Here is a 16,125-nt window from a genome sequence, read left to right as displayed (position 1 = left end):
TAAAGAGTTGCTGTTTGAATCTACAAGCTGTGTGGTGGCTCGTGATTGTGTGCCCAGCCAGACTGCGGCATTTGTGCCCAGCCAGACTGCGGCAAACCATAAGAATAATGGCTTATGTCTCATCTGCCATCATGGAGACCAGAGGAAAGATGAAACAACATGAACAGAGAAAAAGGGGGAGGAAAGTGTCAACATTGAGTTCTATCTTGTGAAAATAGCCTCCAAGGAGAAGGTAAAATAAATACATTTGCAGCTAAATGAAGGGGGAGAAAATTTGTCACCAGTAGACAATAAATGCTGAAGAGAAATGATACCAGATGGAAATTCAGATCTACGCCAAGGAATTAAAAGCACTAGAATGATAAACATGTGGGTAAATATAAAGTTATGTTTTCTTTTCTTAATTTATTGGAAAAAAACATATGGGCAGATATGATCTGACTGTGTCTCTCAAGGTATTCATCTGCCCATGAATCGAGATTTCTATTGCCAATCTAAGTCCTATAAATCATTATGTCTGCCGAGTGTTACTTGGATCCATTTCTTGAATTGCTGGGGATACAAACTCTTTGAAAATCTTTCTGTGTATCTCACTTCCTGATAGAATAAAAGTAAAAGCTGCTTAAAGATGCCCTGAGTGCTCGAGTGGGGTACCTCAACTCCACTAGGACATCATGACATAGGTATGGGCCAAAAGACAGCACCCTGGGTGGAGGGTTCACTCAAGACAACTGTCTGTATCACACCAGGGCTCAGTGCTAATTCTACAGGCCAAGGGCCTGGAAACAGGAGAAACCATAGAGATTGAGCCAAGCTGCTTTCCTCTAGTATGGATTATACAGGGTTATCTTTTCAACATTCAACACACATTGACTGAATATCGACTTCTTGGCAGGAGCTGGGATAAGTATTCTTTGGGGGTAAAGTCATGAAGCAGTCATTATCCTGTTCTCACAGGATTGTAGGAGAGAGGTGAATCAGGCATTGCACTAAGTGCTCATTACACATCAACTTATTTAACATTTGCAATATCCTGAGAGGAACAACTACTATCCCTATTTCCAAATGAGGAAAGAGAGGTTCTTGAAGTCTCAGCACATAGTAAAGAATAGAGGTAGGATTTAACCTCAAGCACTTGACCCTGAGGTCCAGCTGCAGATCACCACAATCAGAACCTACAGGGACATGAAGGCCGAGCATGGTGGGATCTGAGAATGAAGATTGCTTTCTCCAGGAGAATCAATTAAGCCTCCGTGGAAAAGAGGAATGTGAATGGGCTTTAATGGTGGAATATGGACTTATATGGACTGGCATTCCATAAATGGAGTGCTTGAAGATCAAGACCAGGAGTGCCCATCCAGTGAGTGCTGGGGTCACTGAGGTCAAGCTCAGTACTGAACGTTATACATAGGGTCTTGGGACTGAATCAGACGTAAATCCCAAAAGAGAGCCCAGCCCAGTACTTCACAGGTAGTGAGGGCAGGTAGGTCCTCACTAAACCCATCATGGATGAAAATATAAACCAAATTAGTCTTTTGCCTTGAGTATAGCCACTTGTGAATCAAAAATACAAAGGCATTTTTCTTCCCTGCAGCAAAAACAAGATTTGTGCAATTTGAATAAACTTGTCAAATGTGAGCCCAGGTTGGCAGGGTCTTTCTTCAATGAAAGAGATGACTGTAGACACCCATGAAGGAAGAGAGGAATGCAGTAAAGTAAGTGACAGAAACTTGGCCAACACATTTGCCTATCACAAATATTACTAGGGCCGATATAGTCATAATGCTAATTTTTAATTCTGAGGCTTTCATGTAGACAAATTCAGTTACCCAAGACAGCAACCAGAAGCCATCTGAGACTCTTTTTCCATTTTCGACACCACATCAAGCATCAAGACTTATCAATATTGGAAAATTTAAAACAAACAAAAATAATTCCACTTCTTCCTGTATATTCACAAACTCCTCCCTCTGCTGCTGTTTGACTCCCATCTCTCTGTGCCACAGCCTCCTAAGTGATTTTGTTGCTTCAAGTTCATTTCCCAATTGTTCCATTCTCTCCACTTCTGTCAAATCAGGCTTCCACAGTATAAAGCAATTTCCACCTTCTGTCTAAGGCCCTTCAGTGGCTTCTCACTGCACACAAGGTAGATTCCCTAATGTGACATATAAGGCCCTTTGTGACCTCACTCACCTGCTCCCTGTGTTCCTCTCCATATACTACACTGAGCACTTTTAGCTCCCTGTATGCCCTGTTGTTTCCTACTGTCCTCTACTACCTGAAGGGCTCAGTTATAGCATCCCCAGTCCTAGAGAGGCCTCACTGTACCTTCTCCTTTGGGGTGTCTACCAACTCTGGGACTTAAAACCATCACAATGAATACTATATATATATATATATATATATATATATATATATATATATATATATATATATATATATATATATATCAGAAAGGCTTGTATTTCCTAAATAAATTAGGATCTTTTTCCTTTTGCTACCACCCTCCACCCATCTCTACTCTCTTCTCTGTACCTCTATTTCCTTCTATGGCAGCCCCAGCATCACCTCCTGATCATTCTCCCAGACTCAGCACCCACTGATAGCCTTTCAAGAATGACTGTCACTCCCATTCCAGACAAGCATGTATTTCTCCAAAGGCACACATGCTCTTCCTCTTGTGGGGCCCACCTTCATTCAGCTGGCACTGGTCAGTTTCACATCTCACAGGTAATGGAAGGGAAGTATCAGCAGGAACCATGCATGAGAATTCTGGGGTCAGCCAAGGGAGAACACTACTTTGAAAAGTAAGCTGCTAGCAGCCAGAAATTTGTTTCTAGACTCTGATGGAGAACCAAGAAGAGAGCTCCTCACAAATTCTTAAAGGGTCCAGTTGAGGGGTATGGCTCACCCTGTGAGCCCGAACAAATTCAACTCAACAGATACTCACTGCACACTTGTGAGGTTCCAGATGCGGGATTCCCAGTCTCTGCTTTCTCTAAACTCCCACTGTGAGAAGAAGTTGGCATGTCAATGAAGTAATGTTGCTATAGAAACTTCAAAGGAAAACACATGTGTAAGGTGTTAATAACTATTAACAAATAGGGGTATTTGCTTAAACATTTAGGAAATATTGAGTTAAAAGGGAATAGATTTCTTTACTCTTGGACTTCTTAGAACCTTTAAAGTGCCAGTTGTCACTGTGAAGCACTAAGAGAGGGGGACTAGTTGCAGTATTCTCCTATGTATTGACACAGACCTATTCTTGGTTGGAGTACACCTCTTTGGTTGGCATTTTACCAAATACATTATAAAAAATATGACTATAGACCCTTATGATACTAGATCCCAGTGCAACAATTATAGAAGAGACCCAGAGAGGTAAAAGATGACTATAGGGTAATTTCAGGGAAAGGTTCTCTCCGAATGACTACCCAAATGGGGTGTTTAAAGAATTTCAGTTAAGCTGAGGCAAGAAGGGAAAAGCATTCAGGACATATGTAACAATTTGCAAAAAAAAAAAAAAAAAAAAAAAGCTTGGAGATATGAGCTGCTGAGGAGCCAAAGCACCACACATGATCCTATGTTACTAAGTGCAAAGTGCTAAGGGGTACTGACAGGGAGATTAAACTGAGCAGGCCAGCAGGGGACAGACCAAAGAGGATATTTTAAACTAGGAAGGGGGTTTGAGCTTAATCGTTGCTTTGTCACATTGATTTCTTTATTGGCTAGTGGCATTCATTCACCTTATTTTATCTATTTATTCAACCAATATTTAGTGACTTTGTGAGGTGCCACACTCCAGAGAGAGGAGGAATCTGGGGTGAATACAGGGGACACTGGAAATCAGTCACTGGCTGGAATCCCTAAGCTCCACAGACACACATAGCTTCCTCAAAGCCCAGCTTTATCCACCATGACCACTACCATTCCAACTTGCTCCTCATACCCTTGGTTGGGAGGGAAGGGGCCCAGAATCTTCAAACATCCTTGGGTCTGGGGTGGACAGATGAAGTCACCATTGTCTGTCACATCAGCTAGAGCAAAATTAATGACATGGATCATTGTCACTGAGGGGATGACCTGTTGAAATAATTGAAAGGAGACTTGCCTGAGAGAGAAGAATCATAGGAAGGCAGAAGTGAAAACAAAGCTCGAAGATAAATAGTACCGCCAGCAACAGCCTTTAATGACCTCAGCCCAGCAATGTGGAGATGACAGGAATTTGCAGCAAAAAAGGGCTAGTGATTTATGCAGCACATGCCAGGAGGGTCCAGGCTGATGGCAGAGATGTGAATCATAAACCAAGGCAGATTATCTGTCAAGGTGGGATACTGTCTTTAAAAAACAAATGTTAGCAAAGAATGATTGGTGGCAGGCAAAAGGACTCCTTCTGTCTACCCAGGCAAGTGCCAACAGACTCTTTCTAATAGCCGAACATGGCCTCTCCACTAGCTCCCTAATAAGTCTTGGGTCAGACAAAGTGGGGAAACAGGACCAACAGACAAAATGAGAGGAGAGATCCCTATTGGGACACATGGAACCCAAATGCCAAACACACAAAGATAGGCAGCACCCATTTTTTCTGGCATTGTTGCAGCCTCCAGAGTGAAGGAGCACTTATTTCTATCTCTATGTCTGTGCATGTGAAATAAGAAATTAGGCCCTCACCTTGTGCTCATTTCCTACTGCAGGCACAAGAATTCTTGTCTGCATGACCCAGTTTCAAATGAGAGGCAATCATCCTTGATACCTAAGAGCCTCTCAGCTTTGAGGAGTGCCCAATGGGAAGAAAGAACTTATAGACCCAGTAAGAAGGAGGCAACCGGTGATTCCTAGAGTGTGTTCTTATAACACTGGCCTTGGAGCTTCCACCACTAAACAGGCTTCCATGTTTCTAATGAAGTAGCACAGACTATGTTCTTCTATGAGGTGACTGCAGTGGAGGTCTTCTTTTACTGGAAAGTGTTCAGACCCAGTGAGTTCCCAGGAAAAGTGGCTGTTGAAAGGACCAAGCATCTTCCAAACCCTCCACACATCTAATGTGACTCCATTCCTCTCATTAGCAGAGTAATGTCTCCTGTTGGAAGAAAAAAGAAATTCAGGCAATGCAGCTCACTGAGATTTATTAGAAGTTCACAACAGGGGGTTACCCCTGCCCCAGCACTGATGGTCAAAATTAAACATTGCAATTCAAAGAGTGGTCCGTTTCTTACAACTAGTTCTTCTCATATATCTCAGATTGGAGTTAAATAGTTCAGTGACTTAATAGACGGGTTCTTCTGGTCATGTACTCTTAACATAGGATCCTGCACAGACATGAAAGAACAAAAGTCTGTCCTTAAAGAGAATCTCCTCCACTCTACTCATCACCAAAAGACGGCCATAGCATCACAAGAGAAATGTCTCTTTGTACTTGAGAACAATGACCTTCAATATCATTTTGGAACCTCACCCATCAGTAACTGAAGGAGTGTGTGTGTGTGTGTGTGTGTGTGTGTTGTTTTCCTATCTTGAGCAAGGTATTAAGGTTTGGGAACTGGGTGTCTCACCTGAAGATTGTAATTTAGCCACAATCCACTGTGTGACCTGGGGCAACCTAACCTCCAAGCCTCAGTTTTCTGCTTTGTACAATGGGAGTGTGGCTAGAGCTTATTAATTCCTATTGTAGTGCTTTATGATCAACAGTGCTTATACATCTTCTCTTCCATCCTTGTTCTTTTTGTTTAATATTTTTGTTCCAGATTCTATGCAGATTCTGAGAAAGTTGCCCTTATATGGCAAAACTTCACAACTATGGCTATCTGTGGTGCAGGGCTTGTCCCTTCCATGGTTACTGATGCATTAGACTTTGGGTTGTAGGTGTGGCAGGTACAGTGGATTGTATGTCAGGCACCATATACAGTGGTTGACCAAGTGCTTCCATTGACTTTGGGTACTTTTCCTGTCTCCTTTGCAGGACTGCTGGGGTACACCATAGATTTCAAATCTCTATATACAGATTTTCCTAAAACATTTGCTTTCCAAGTAAAGCGTTAACATTCAAGATGACTGCCCTCAGCTCAAAGTTGGCTTTCTGCCTAAATTTTGTGATCTCTCACTGAAGGTTTTCTGCAACCATAGCAATCATTCTCAAAAAAAAAAAAAAAAAAATGCTTGTTGTTCATTCTTCTCTCCACTTAAGTCCTGTGGTTATAAAAAGGGTTTGAAAATTGGCAGCACAGTGATACATCAGCTCCTGGCAGCCAAACTAAGTCATCTGCTATATTGTACCCTGCCTCCCTGTCCCTGTCTCCTGAGGAATCAAAAGGGGCTTCATAGAATTTGTGTGTCTTTTTCCTATTGCACCCAATATGCTGTCTTATAAATGCCCCCATCATAAGCCAGGCTTAAGCCAGTCAGTAGGTCCATTTTCCATAACCACTGAAGTTTGTTCACTAGTGGACATTACCACCTGACCAGAGCAATATAATCTCATGGGGTGGCCTTGTGCTAGTTAATACAATGAAACTGTTTCAATAAAAGGGCAGCAGCTGCTCCTCCTACCCATAGGTCCCCTTAGAAACACAGTGGGTAGTCCTGACTATAAGGTCTGATAAACTCAGTCTCATTGTACAACACCAGGTCATGGGCCTTCTGACTCTGGGAACCATTGGCACATACCTCTCAAATTGACTCAGGAGTCTCTCAGGAGGAATAGGGATTGATATTACAGGGTTTATCCATTTGTCTTTCAAGGAGGTAAAAGACATTTTCATTTTTCTTTTACTTTACTTTATAAAGTGTATGAAAGTCTGCCCAGACAGTCTCCAGCAGACTGTCTACATGCATGTAAACTGATATGCATACTCAAAAATAAACCATGCTTTCTTCCTTATTGATATTGGTGCAGAGTGAGGTGGACACTTTTTGTTGGCAGGATTCTTATTTTATTTCCCCAACAGCCCTTTTGCTGGGAATGATGGCACAAAAATGCACTCTTCTCCCTCCTCCAGATTTAAAACTGGAAGCTGAGCTGTAGCCATTTTCACCCTGAGGGGAGAAGCTGTCTGAGAATAAGTCCAGCACCAAAGAACTAGGGCCAAGAACAATCATAATATAACACACTTACAAATTTCTATATAAGAAGGGCTATATAGGCTCAGCTCTGCTCTCTTGCCAGAAGCCACCCCGCCCCCTTACATGATATCCTCACTAGGTCCAACAAGTGTGGAGGATCTTACTGCCTCAAATAGAACCAATTCCATCTCCACGCAACCCTACTTACAAAGAGCCCTTCATGCCTCCCCCTTTCTTCCTCCATATTGAACCAACTATTGGATCTTGAGTATAAGCAGGCACCTCTTTTCCTCAAGGGACCTAAGTTGGATTCTCTATCCCATTAATCAATATGCTCCTCTCTAGGTGAAATTTCTAGCTATTTAGACACCCGGTATACAATTATTTCTTATTTAAAACCAAATCAATAAATGAGTAGTGTGTTCTGTAATGAGGGTTAATGACAGAAATCCAGTTTTACCTTGTTATGGTGTTAATGGTCTCAGCATCCTACAAGTGCATCGGTCTCCTGTCATGGATTCTCAGTACTCAATTGCCTGGAATACCAGGTTCAAAACTGGAGTGAAAGATTGTGGAAGAAAGTGAAGAAGCTTTGGTGAAAAGGTCAGAAGATACTGGACTCCATAACAGCTCAAGGCCAGGAGGTTCTTGTGGGTACACCCCCTAGAGACTGCTGAAAACAGAAAAGCTTGAGCAAAGCTATTCTGTGCCTCATTCCAGTAAAGAAGAAGACAAATCAATGCTTTAATGGATGAAGAACACAGGCCTTCAAAACAGGTACTCTCTATATAAATTTCCGTTCAGTCTCTTATAGTTTGAGCTTGAGCAAGATATTTACCTAAAGCCCTCTCCTCATTAAAATGAAATTACCACCTACCTCCAGTGTATGGATATACACCAGTGTCTGACATATCCTAGTGAAGTGGTACTAGTATCACTTGTTACAATGTTATAATTATTATGATCATTTCTGATTTCTTGTGGCTTCTGGCCCAAAGAGCACCTCAGGGGTGACTTTAATGACTCATTAGTAGAAGAAGAAAATATTGCTAACAATTTCAAATGGCATGGCTGATGATATTCTTGAGTTTGTAACTTATTTTTTGTTCCTACAAAGTTGTATGCCAACCAGATTATTTTTATGACGACAAGTTATTATAAAAGAATGCTGAAGTGCAGTCATTGAGAAAGTAAAGGCAAACAAATAGCAACTCCCAGTTTCTCTTTTGGCTTATAGGTTCTCATACTAGGCTTCCTCAAAACAGGGTGCAGCATTTTAGGTGACCATAACCATGCTACCTGGAATATGGGCAACTGCACCGAGTACCTGGGAGCTGAGGCTTTGGGGAAGCTCTGGTTCCTTCTACCTAGTTTTCTACAATCCTTGGGTTAATTCTAGATGGCACAGAAAAATTAAGAGTGCTACATCTTTTCCAGCATTTATTATTATTTGAATTCTTGACAGCTGCCATTATAACTGTGAGATGAAATCTCAGTGTAGTTTTGATTTGCATTTCCTTACTTGCTAATGATGTTGAACATTTTTTTCATATATTTGTTGGTCATTTGTATTTCTTCTTTTGACAAGTGTCTGTTTAATTCATTTGCCCATTTAATAATTGAGTTATTTGATTTGTTTGGTGTAAAGTTTTTTTGAGCTCTTTATATATTCTATGTATTAATCTTCTATTAGAAGAGTAGCCAGCAAAGATTTTTTCCCATTCTGTAGGTTGTCTCTTCACATTTCTAATTGTTTTCTTTGTTGTGTATGCAGAAGCTATTTAATTTGATATTGTCACATTTATTAACACTTGGCATTATTTCCTAAGCTTTAGGGTTCCTACTGAGAAAGTCATTGTCTGTGCCTAAAAGCTGGAGTTTTGGCCCTACTTATTCTTCTAAGAGTTGCGTAGTTTCTGGTTTATTTTTGAAGTCTTTGATCCATCTTGAGTTGATTTTTGTGCCTGGTGAGAGATTCTTCTTCATATGGATAACCAGTTATCTCAGCACCATTTATTAAAAAGGCTGTCTTTTCTCTAATATATGTTTTTGGCATCTTTCTCCAGGATCAGATGACTGTAAATGAATGCATTTGTCTTTGTGTATTCTATTCTGTACCACTGGTCTATGTGTCTTTTTATGCAAGTACCATACAGTGTAGTTACTATAGCTCTGGAGTATAATTTGAAATCAGATATCATGATGCCTCCAGCATTGATTTTTTTGGCTTAGAATTGCTTTGACTATTCTGGGTATTTATTTTTCCAAATGAATTTTAGGACTGTTTTCTAGTTCTGTGAAGAATGTCATTGGTATTTTGATAGGGATTGCAATGAAAATGGATATTGCTTTTGGTAGCATGGACATTTTAACTCAATATTTATCCTAAGAATTAAAGTCATCTTACTACAGTGATACATGCATACCCCTGTTTATAGCAGCACAATTCACAGTAGTCAAACTATGGAACCAGCCTAGGTGTCCATCAATGGATAATATATAAAGAAAAGGTATATACAAACAATGGAATTTTATTCAGACATAAAAAAATAAAATGATGGCATTTGCAGGAAAATGAATGGAACTAGAGTCCATTATTTTAAGCAAAATAAGTCAAACTGAGAAGGTCAAGGGTTATATGTTTTCTCTTATATGTGGAAGCTAGAGAAGAAAAAGCAAAATAGATGAGGGTGGAACTCTTAAAAATAAAAGGGAGATCAGTAGAGGAAAAGGACTCAGGGGTAGAATGTAGGTAGGGAAGGGAAAAGTGCTAGAGAGTGATATTGCCCAAATTATATTGTTATATAACATATGTAACAACAAATCCCATCAACAGGTACAACTGTAATGTATCAATAATAAAAATATGGAAAATAGTTTTTTTAAAAAAAGAAAAACTTTAAAAGAATCTATAAGTATTAACATTTAAATTGTATTATATTGTATTGCATATTTCAAAATGCAGCACTGTGGAAATGAGAGAAAGAGAAAAAGAAAATGATAATCATATAGCAATTTCTCAAATATCATGGCTTTTTTTGTTCCTTTGATGTCCCTGTGTGGGGCTTTTGACAAAATTGCACTAGCTGATTGTTTTTTCATATAAAAATTTTCAAATAGGAAGTGAGTTCATAATTCCCAAATTAAAAACAAAACAAACAAATGAAAAAATGCTAACATCAAGCCTTCCTTAATATGAGCAATCCAAAAGAGGTTGGTCAGAATCATCAGAGGTCAGAAACATGAGCATCCTCTAGTTAAGAAACAGGCCTTGAAGATATTGTTTAATGCTGTAAACCTGTGCTCTACTAAAGGTACATGACTCCTCTTCCGAGTGTGGTGTCTACCTGAGTTTACCTCAAGGCAGGAAGGGCCATGGAAGAAGCATAGAATCCCTGGCCTAATTGTGAGACCTGGAGTGACTCATCATACAGCTTCTTGTTCAAGATCCCACATGTTGAGCAAGAAAGCTAAGCTAAACCAATTACTCTCATCTTGTAGATCTCCAATGGTAAGATCCCCAGTGCCCAGATTTGCCAACATAAGCTAAGAGTGAGCTGGCACACCTGCAGTGCTTGCCCAAACTGAAGAGGAACCGCTCAACAGCCAATGACTCCAACATCAACTCATGTAGTTAGCCCAGGGTTTGGTTCAACTGGTCCTCAGAGCACTCCACCACAGTGACTTGGAAAGCTGTATGAATAGATATGTGGAAACTAATATCTAGTAAGCATCTTTCCTTTAAAGTAATCAGAAATGATATAGAACATTTAGCAGGACTTTTGATAATAGTGGTGACTCTGTTTTGAAAAATATAATGAAACTGAGACTTCTGAAACCAAAAAAGAGCTTTCTAACACCAATCACTGTTAGATAATGTCATAATTAATGTTGTTAGAGTGGTCATTAAAATAACGTAATTATGCTAAGTAATTTGTAAAAAAAAAAATTAAAAAAGAGCAATTGAACACACCTGTGATACGAACTGGTGGTATTTGTGCTTAGATAATTTATGCCAATAACTCCTTGCAAGCCTCCATCAACTTGAATTACTGTCTCCTGAGAGTCTTGTCCATGAGATAATTTGTCGGCTGGTTCAAAAAATAGAATAGACAAGATAGGATAGTTCCTGAGATAAATACAATGGGGTGGGTGAGAAGACAAAATACAAAATGCCAATCAGCCATATTCTCATTTCCAATCAGGATGTCTAGCAAGACAAATTTTTGAACTTTTAAAACCACAATCTACCCCTGTGGTTTTTCTGGGACACAAAACTAGATTTTTCTGCTTCTCACCTCAATTTCTTCCTTCAAAATCAAATGCTTTAGAGATGCCACAGAGCTGACTGGTTAAGCACATTGTGCTCTTGATAAATTGCGTAGTTTTACAGGCAGTGTTTTCTTCCTTGCATATGAAGCATATTCTCATGCTAAACTACTTTGTACAGGGGAATATAATTCTTACTAAGAAAAGCACACAGATTCATTTGTATGAAAAAGTGCTAAAAATACATGTAAATATTAAGAATATTTATCTTTGGCTATGAATTTTGATGATTTTTGTATCTTTTTCTTCTTGTTACTTTTCTGTGCTTTCCAAGTTGTCTTCACTATTATTTCTGTATTACAAAACTATTTAAATAAAATGCCATCTTTTATCTAATTTTTTACACTTCATCTGTACTATACACTTCATCTTCCAAACTGTGAAATTTAGTTATCAATAAAAGAGACATGTTAGATCTTAAATGATCTTCCCTCCTTACATCCTCAAGTCAATCAAAGATCAATTCCCCAGTTCCTTCTTGTTGAGTTCAAATAAATGAGAGAAAATTGCCCAGAGGTATAGAGACCACAATCTGCATCTGTACCCTTTACAATTGGAATTTTTCACTTTCTTATTAATCCACCCTCTTATTGCTTCCCTTTTTATTTTCTCTCCAGAAAGAATTAACTCCTTCTCGGCATCTTTCAGTATTTTTTCCTACCAGCTCTGCCCAGTTTCCTCATCTCACTCTCTATTAAGAAACTCTATTTCGCAGTGATATTGCATTCTCCCCACCCACTCAACTGAGCAGTGAACTCTCTCTTCCAGGAACTACCATTTCATCCAAGTGAAGTAAGTGCTGAGGGCAAATGACAAATACACCTTTTTCCTTAAATAGTATGATTTATCCCAGCCTTCACGCTGAGTAGCATCTACTCCTGGAATGCAGGAATGATTGTGGTGGCTGGAAGAAGGGCACTTCCCTTTGGCCCTCTGCCTTATCCTTTTCTCACACTATAATCTTTGTAATCTATGATCTCATGTCCATCAAACAACCTGCAATCCTGTTCCTTCTTGGAATCTCAAAGTGATTTCTATGTTTCATAAGACCAAGTCACTGAATGGACTTGTGTTTCCAAGTATTTCAGATCAAATATACTGGCACTGACTTGAGACAAAAAAAAAAAATCTGCAGATTGATCTGTTTTATTTGCATAAAACTAGTCCCCACCTACATGGCAACTCTAGCCTGAGTCTAGCATGTGAAAACCAGAGAAAGGCTCTAAACTCACTGAGATTCTTTGTCTAATTCTTTAATATAACTAAAGGCATCTTTTAGGTCAGGCTCACAAATTTGGCATCACATTAAAATTAATTGGGAGCTTTAAAAAATTTCCATGGCCAAATTGTTTCTGGGCTATTTAAATCAGTTTAAATACTATTAATGCCTGGAAATAGCAGCATAATTTTTTTAAAGCTCAGCAGGTGATTCTAAAAATCTAAGTTTGAAAGACTGGCCTGAGGCAGTAGTTCTGACTCTAGGCTCACGTTGATATCTCCTGGAGATCTTTAAAAATATCCAACTCAAGAGGGGGGGGGGGGAATTAAGACCAATTAAGTCACAAGCTCCCCAAATGGATCAGGTGTCTGTTGTTTGATGTTCCCATATAATTCTAATGAGCAAACAACCTTGAGAAACACTTCCCCAGGAAAAAAATCCCTTCCCACATCCCTAGACAAAATATAGGGAAATATAGGATGGCTCTCACTTCCTAATAATAGGAAATTGACTCTTTCCCTTGAGTCACCTTTCTTACTTATTGGCAAATGTCCATTCTTTCATCAAACGTATTGAACTTAATTCCACCAGAATAATTGTTTAACATCATATACTCTCACCTTCTCATCCCAGGTGGCTCTGCTTCTCTCTCTGGCTCTGCAATTCATACAGTCTTCCTGGGAAGTGGATTCTTTTTCACAAACACCCAAAGACACACAGATACATATATAGCCTAGAGAAAATGTTCTGCTCTGATGATGACACTTGATATTTGCCCACCTTTGGAAGCATAAAAAAGAAAAATATCCCCCAGGCACATGGCACATGCATGTAATCCCAGCGGCTCAGGAGGCTGAGGCAGGAGGATCTTCTAGTTCAAAGCCAGCCTCAGCAAAATCAAGGCGCTAAGCTACTCCGAGAGACTGTCCCTAATTAAAATACAAAATAGGGCTGGGGAGGTGGTTCAGTGGTTGAGCACCCTTGAGTTCATCCCCCAGTACCAAAACCAAACAAACAAAAAAAAATTTGATGCCAATAGAAAGGAAGAACACATATCAAATTTATATATAACTTAGGCAGGGAATAGGGAGTGGAGAATGAAGGGAAAAAAAGAAGGCTTCAATTGTATATCTAATAGTTTATTATAAAAAAACCTGAAGCAAAATTTAGGAAAATGTTAGCATTTGTTTTATCTTAAGAGTGGGTTCTTGGCGCATGCGCGCCCGGTCCCCCAAACATGGAGTCCTGTAGCCCAGGTCTTACCTGAGTCAGGATGAGGGAGTGGTGGGTCCAGGTGGGGCTACTGGCTGTGCCCCTGCTGGCCGCATACCTGCACATCCCACCCCCTCAGCTGTCTCCTGCGCTGCACTCATGGAAGACTTCTGGCAAGTTTTTCACCTACAAGGGACTGCGCATCTTCTACCAGGACTCTGTGGGTGTGGTTGGCAGTCCTGAGATAGTTGTGCTTTTACATGGCTTTCCAACTTCCAGCTATGACTGGTACAAGATTTGGGAAGGTCTGACCCTGAGGTTTCATCGAGTGATTGCCCTTGACTTCTTAGGCTTTGGCTTCAGTGACAAACCGAGACCACACCACTATTCCATATTTGAGCAGGCCAGCATCGTGGAGGCGCTTTTGCGCCATCTAGGACTCCAGAACCGTAGGATCAACCTGTTGTCTCACGACTATGGAGACATTGTTGCTCAGGAGCTGCTGTATAGGTACAAGCAAAATCGATCTGGCCGGCTTACTATAAAGAGTCTCTGTCTGTCAAATGGAGGTATCTTTCCTGAGACTCATCGGCCTCTCCTTCTCCAAAAGCTACTTAAAGATGGAGGTGTGCTGTCACCCATCCTCACGAGGTTGATGAATTTCTTTGTGTTTTCTCGAGGTCTTACTCCAGTCTTTGGACCATACACTCGACCCTCCGAGAGTGAGCTGTGGGATATGTGGGCAGGGATCCGAAACAATGACGGGAACTTGGTGATTGACAGTCTCTTACAGTACATTAATCAGAGGAAGAAGTTTAGAAGACGCTGGGTGGGAGCTCTTGCCTCTGTAACTATTCCCATTCATTTTATCTATGGGCCATTGGATCCTATAAATCCCTATCCAGAGTTTTTGGAGCTGTACAGGAAAACGCTGCCGCGGTCCACAGTGTCGATTCTGGATGACCACATTAGCCACTACCCACAGCTAGAGGATCCCATGGGCTTCTTGAATGCATATATGGGCTTCATCAACTCCTTCTGAGCTGGAAAGAGTAGCTTCCCTGTATTATCTCCCCCACTCCCATATCTGTTGTGTATTCCACTTAGGAAGAAATGCCCAAAAGAGGTCCTGGCAATCAAACACTGTTTTCTCACAAAAGTCCACTTTACTCACATTGATGGATCAGAATATAGAAAAAAGGCAGCAGAAACTCTGACAAAATAGCCCACCTCATTCCTTTGACGTCTGATGAAGTATATAGACTTGTCTTTGTGTTATTAGGAAATTCTGATGAGCATGACTTCTCATGGATGCATAGAGACAGGCATTAGACATTCTTTTGCTTAGAAGACTTTTTAACACTTCTGTGGAACTTTCCTGAAGTATCTGAAAGTGCTAATTTCTGGCCCAACCCGAATTGGAATTCCACAGTAGAGAATGAGGAGTGGGGCCTGTTATCTCTCCTTAAATGGCTTGAAGGGTACATGGTTTTTAAAGTTCTCTAGGCAACATAGTTTAAGTGAGAGTGAATATCCCTTGTCATACTTGGATTAGTTTCATCAGCTGCTTCAAATTATAGACATTTTGTTAAAATATTTGTTTAAGTAATGCAGTATTTTAAAGTATGGTATAAGAGTATGATATGCCTACACATTGTATATAGTTTATAAGGACACTAAAATGGCAGACCTTTACTCTGCTAAAGTAGTGAACCTTATTAAACGTGTAATTTCTGAGTAAACTAAATCCAAATTATTTACAGAATTTCCTAAAATCACAGACATTAAGAACCAACTGCATCTGTGCCAGAGATTTACTGTTATTAGCTGGAAAGATCAATTCTAACAGCAAATAATAGTCTAACTACTCATACCTCAGTGCTTAGAAGCATGTCCCTCCTGGGCTGAAGTGTAGGGAGGGGACTGTTGTATACTCGGAGTTAGCCTTGCTGAAGTACACTGACTCCTCTGGTGATGGTGGCTTAGCTTCCCATTGGCTGTCCCAGAGAGGCTTTCTCATGCAGCTCAGCAGTTCCTGTACTTAGCCGACAGGATAGTTCCCAGACACTTTAAGAACAAATTCTCAAAGACCTATAAGCAAATGGTGCTGAATAGTTTTTTTTAAGCCACAGTTTCATTGTCTTAGTCAAAGTAGGATTATTAAGTGATTAATTTTAAATTCGTTTTTTAAAAATTAGGAACTTCAAGTATAACAACTTTGAAACTGGAATAAGTGTTTATTTTCTATTAATAAAAATGAATTGTGACTAAAAAAAAAAAAAAAAAAAGAGTGGGTTCTTGCCATT

The 16,125-nt window shown here is 39.9% G+C and overlaps 1 protein-coding gene across 1 annotated transcript; it reads left to right on the top strand.

Annotated features, from left to right (window-relative positions):
- Positions 1-13,824: 13,824 nt before the first annotated feature.
- Positions 13,825-15,413, top strand: LOC124095072 (mesoderm-specific transcript homolog protein-like). The gene has a single exon (XM_046448184.2). The coding sequence runs from the start codon at positions 13,881-13,883 to the stop codon at positions 14,859-14,861; it is 981 nt and encodes a 326-aa protein (XP_046304140.1). The 5' UTR covers positions 13,825-13,880; the 3' UTR covers positions 14,862-15,413.
- The last annotated feature ends 712 nt before the right edge of the window (positions 15,414-16,125 follow it).

Source organism: Marmota monax, unplaced genomic scaffold (assembly GCF_021218885.2).
Source record: "Marmota monax isolate L192 unplaced genomic scaffold, Marmota_monax_Labrador192_F-V1.1 WCK01_AAM20220418_F8-fsc00101, whole genome shotgun sequence".
NCBI classification, from domain to species: Eukaryota; Metazoa; Chordata; class Mammalia; order Rodentia; family Sciuridae; genus Marmota; species Marmota monax.
The sequence above is the reverse complement of the archived record's forward strand: the minus strand, read 5'-3'. Positions and strand labels throughout refer to the sequence as shown.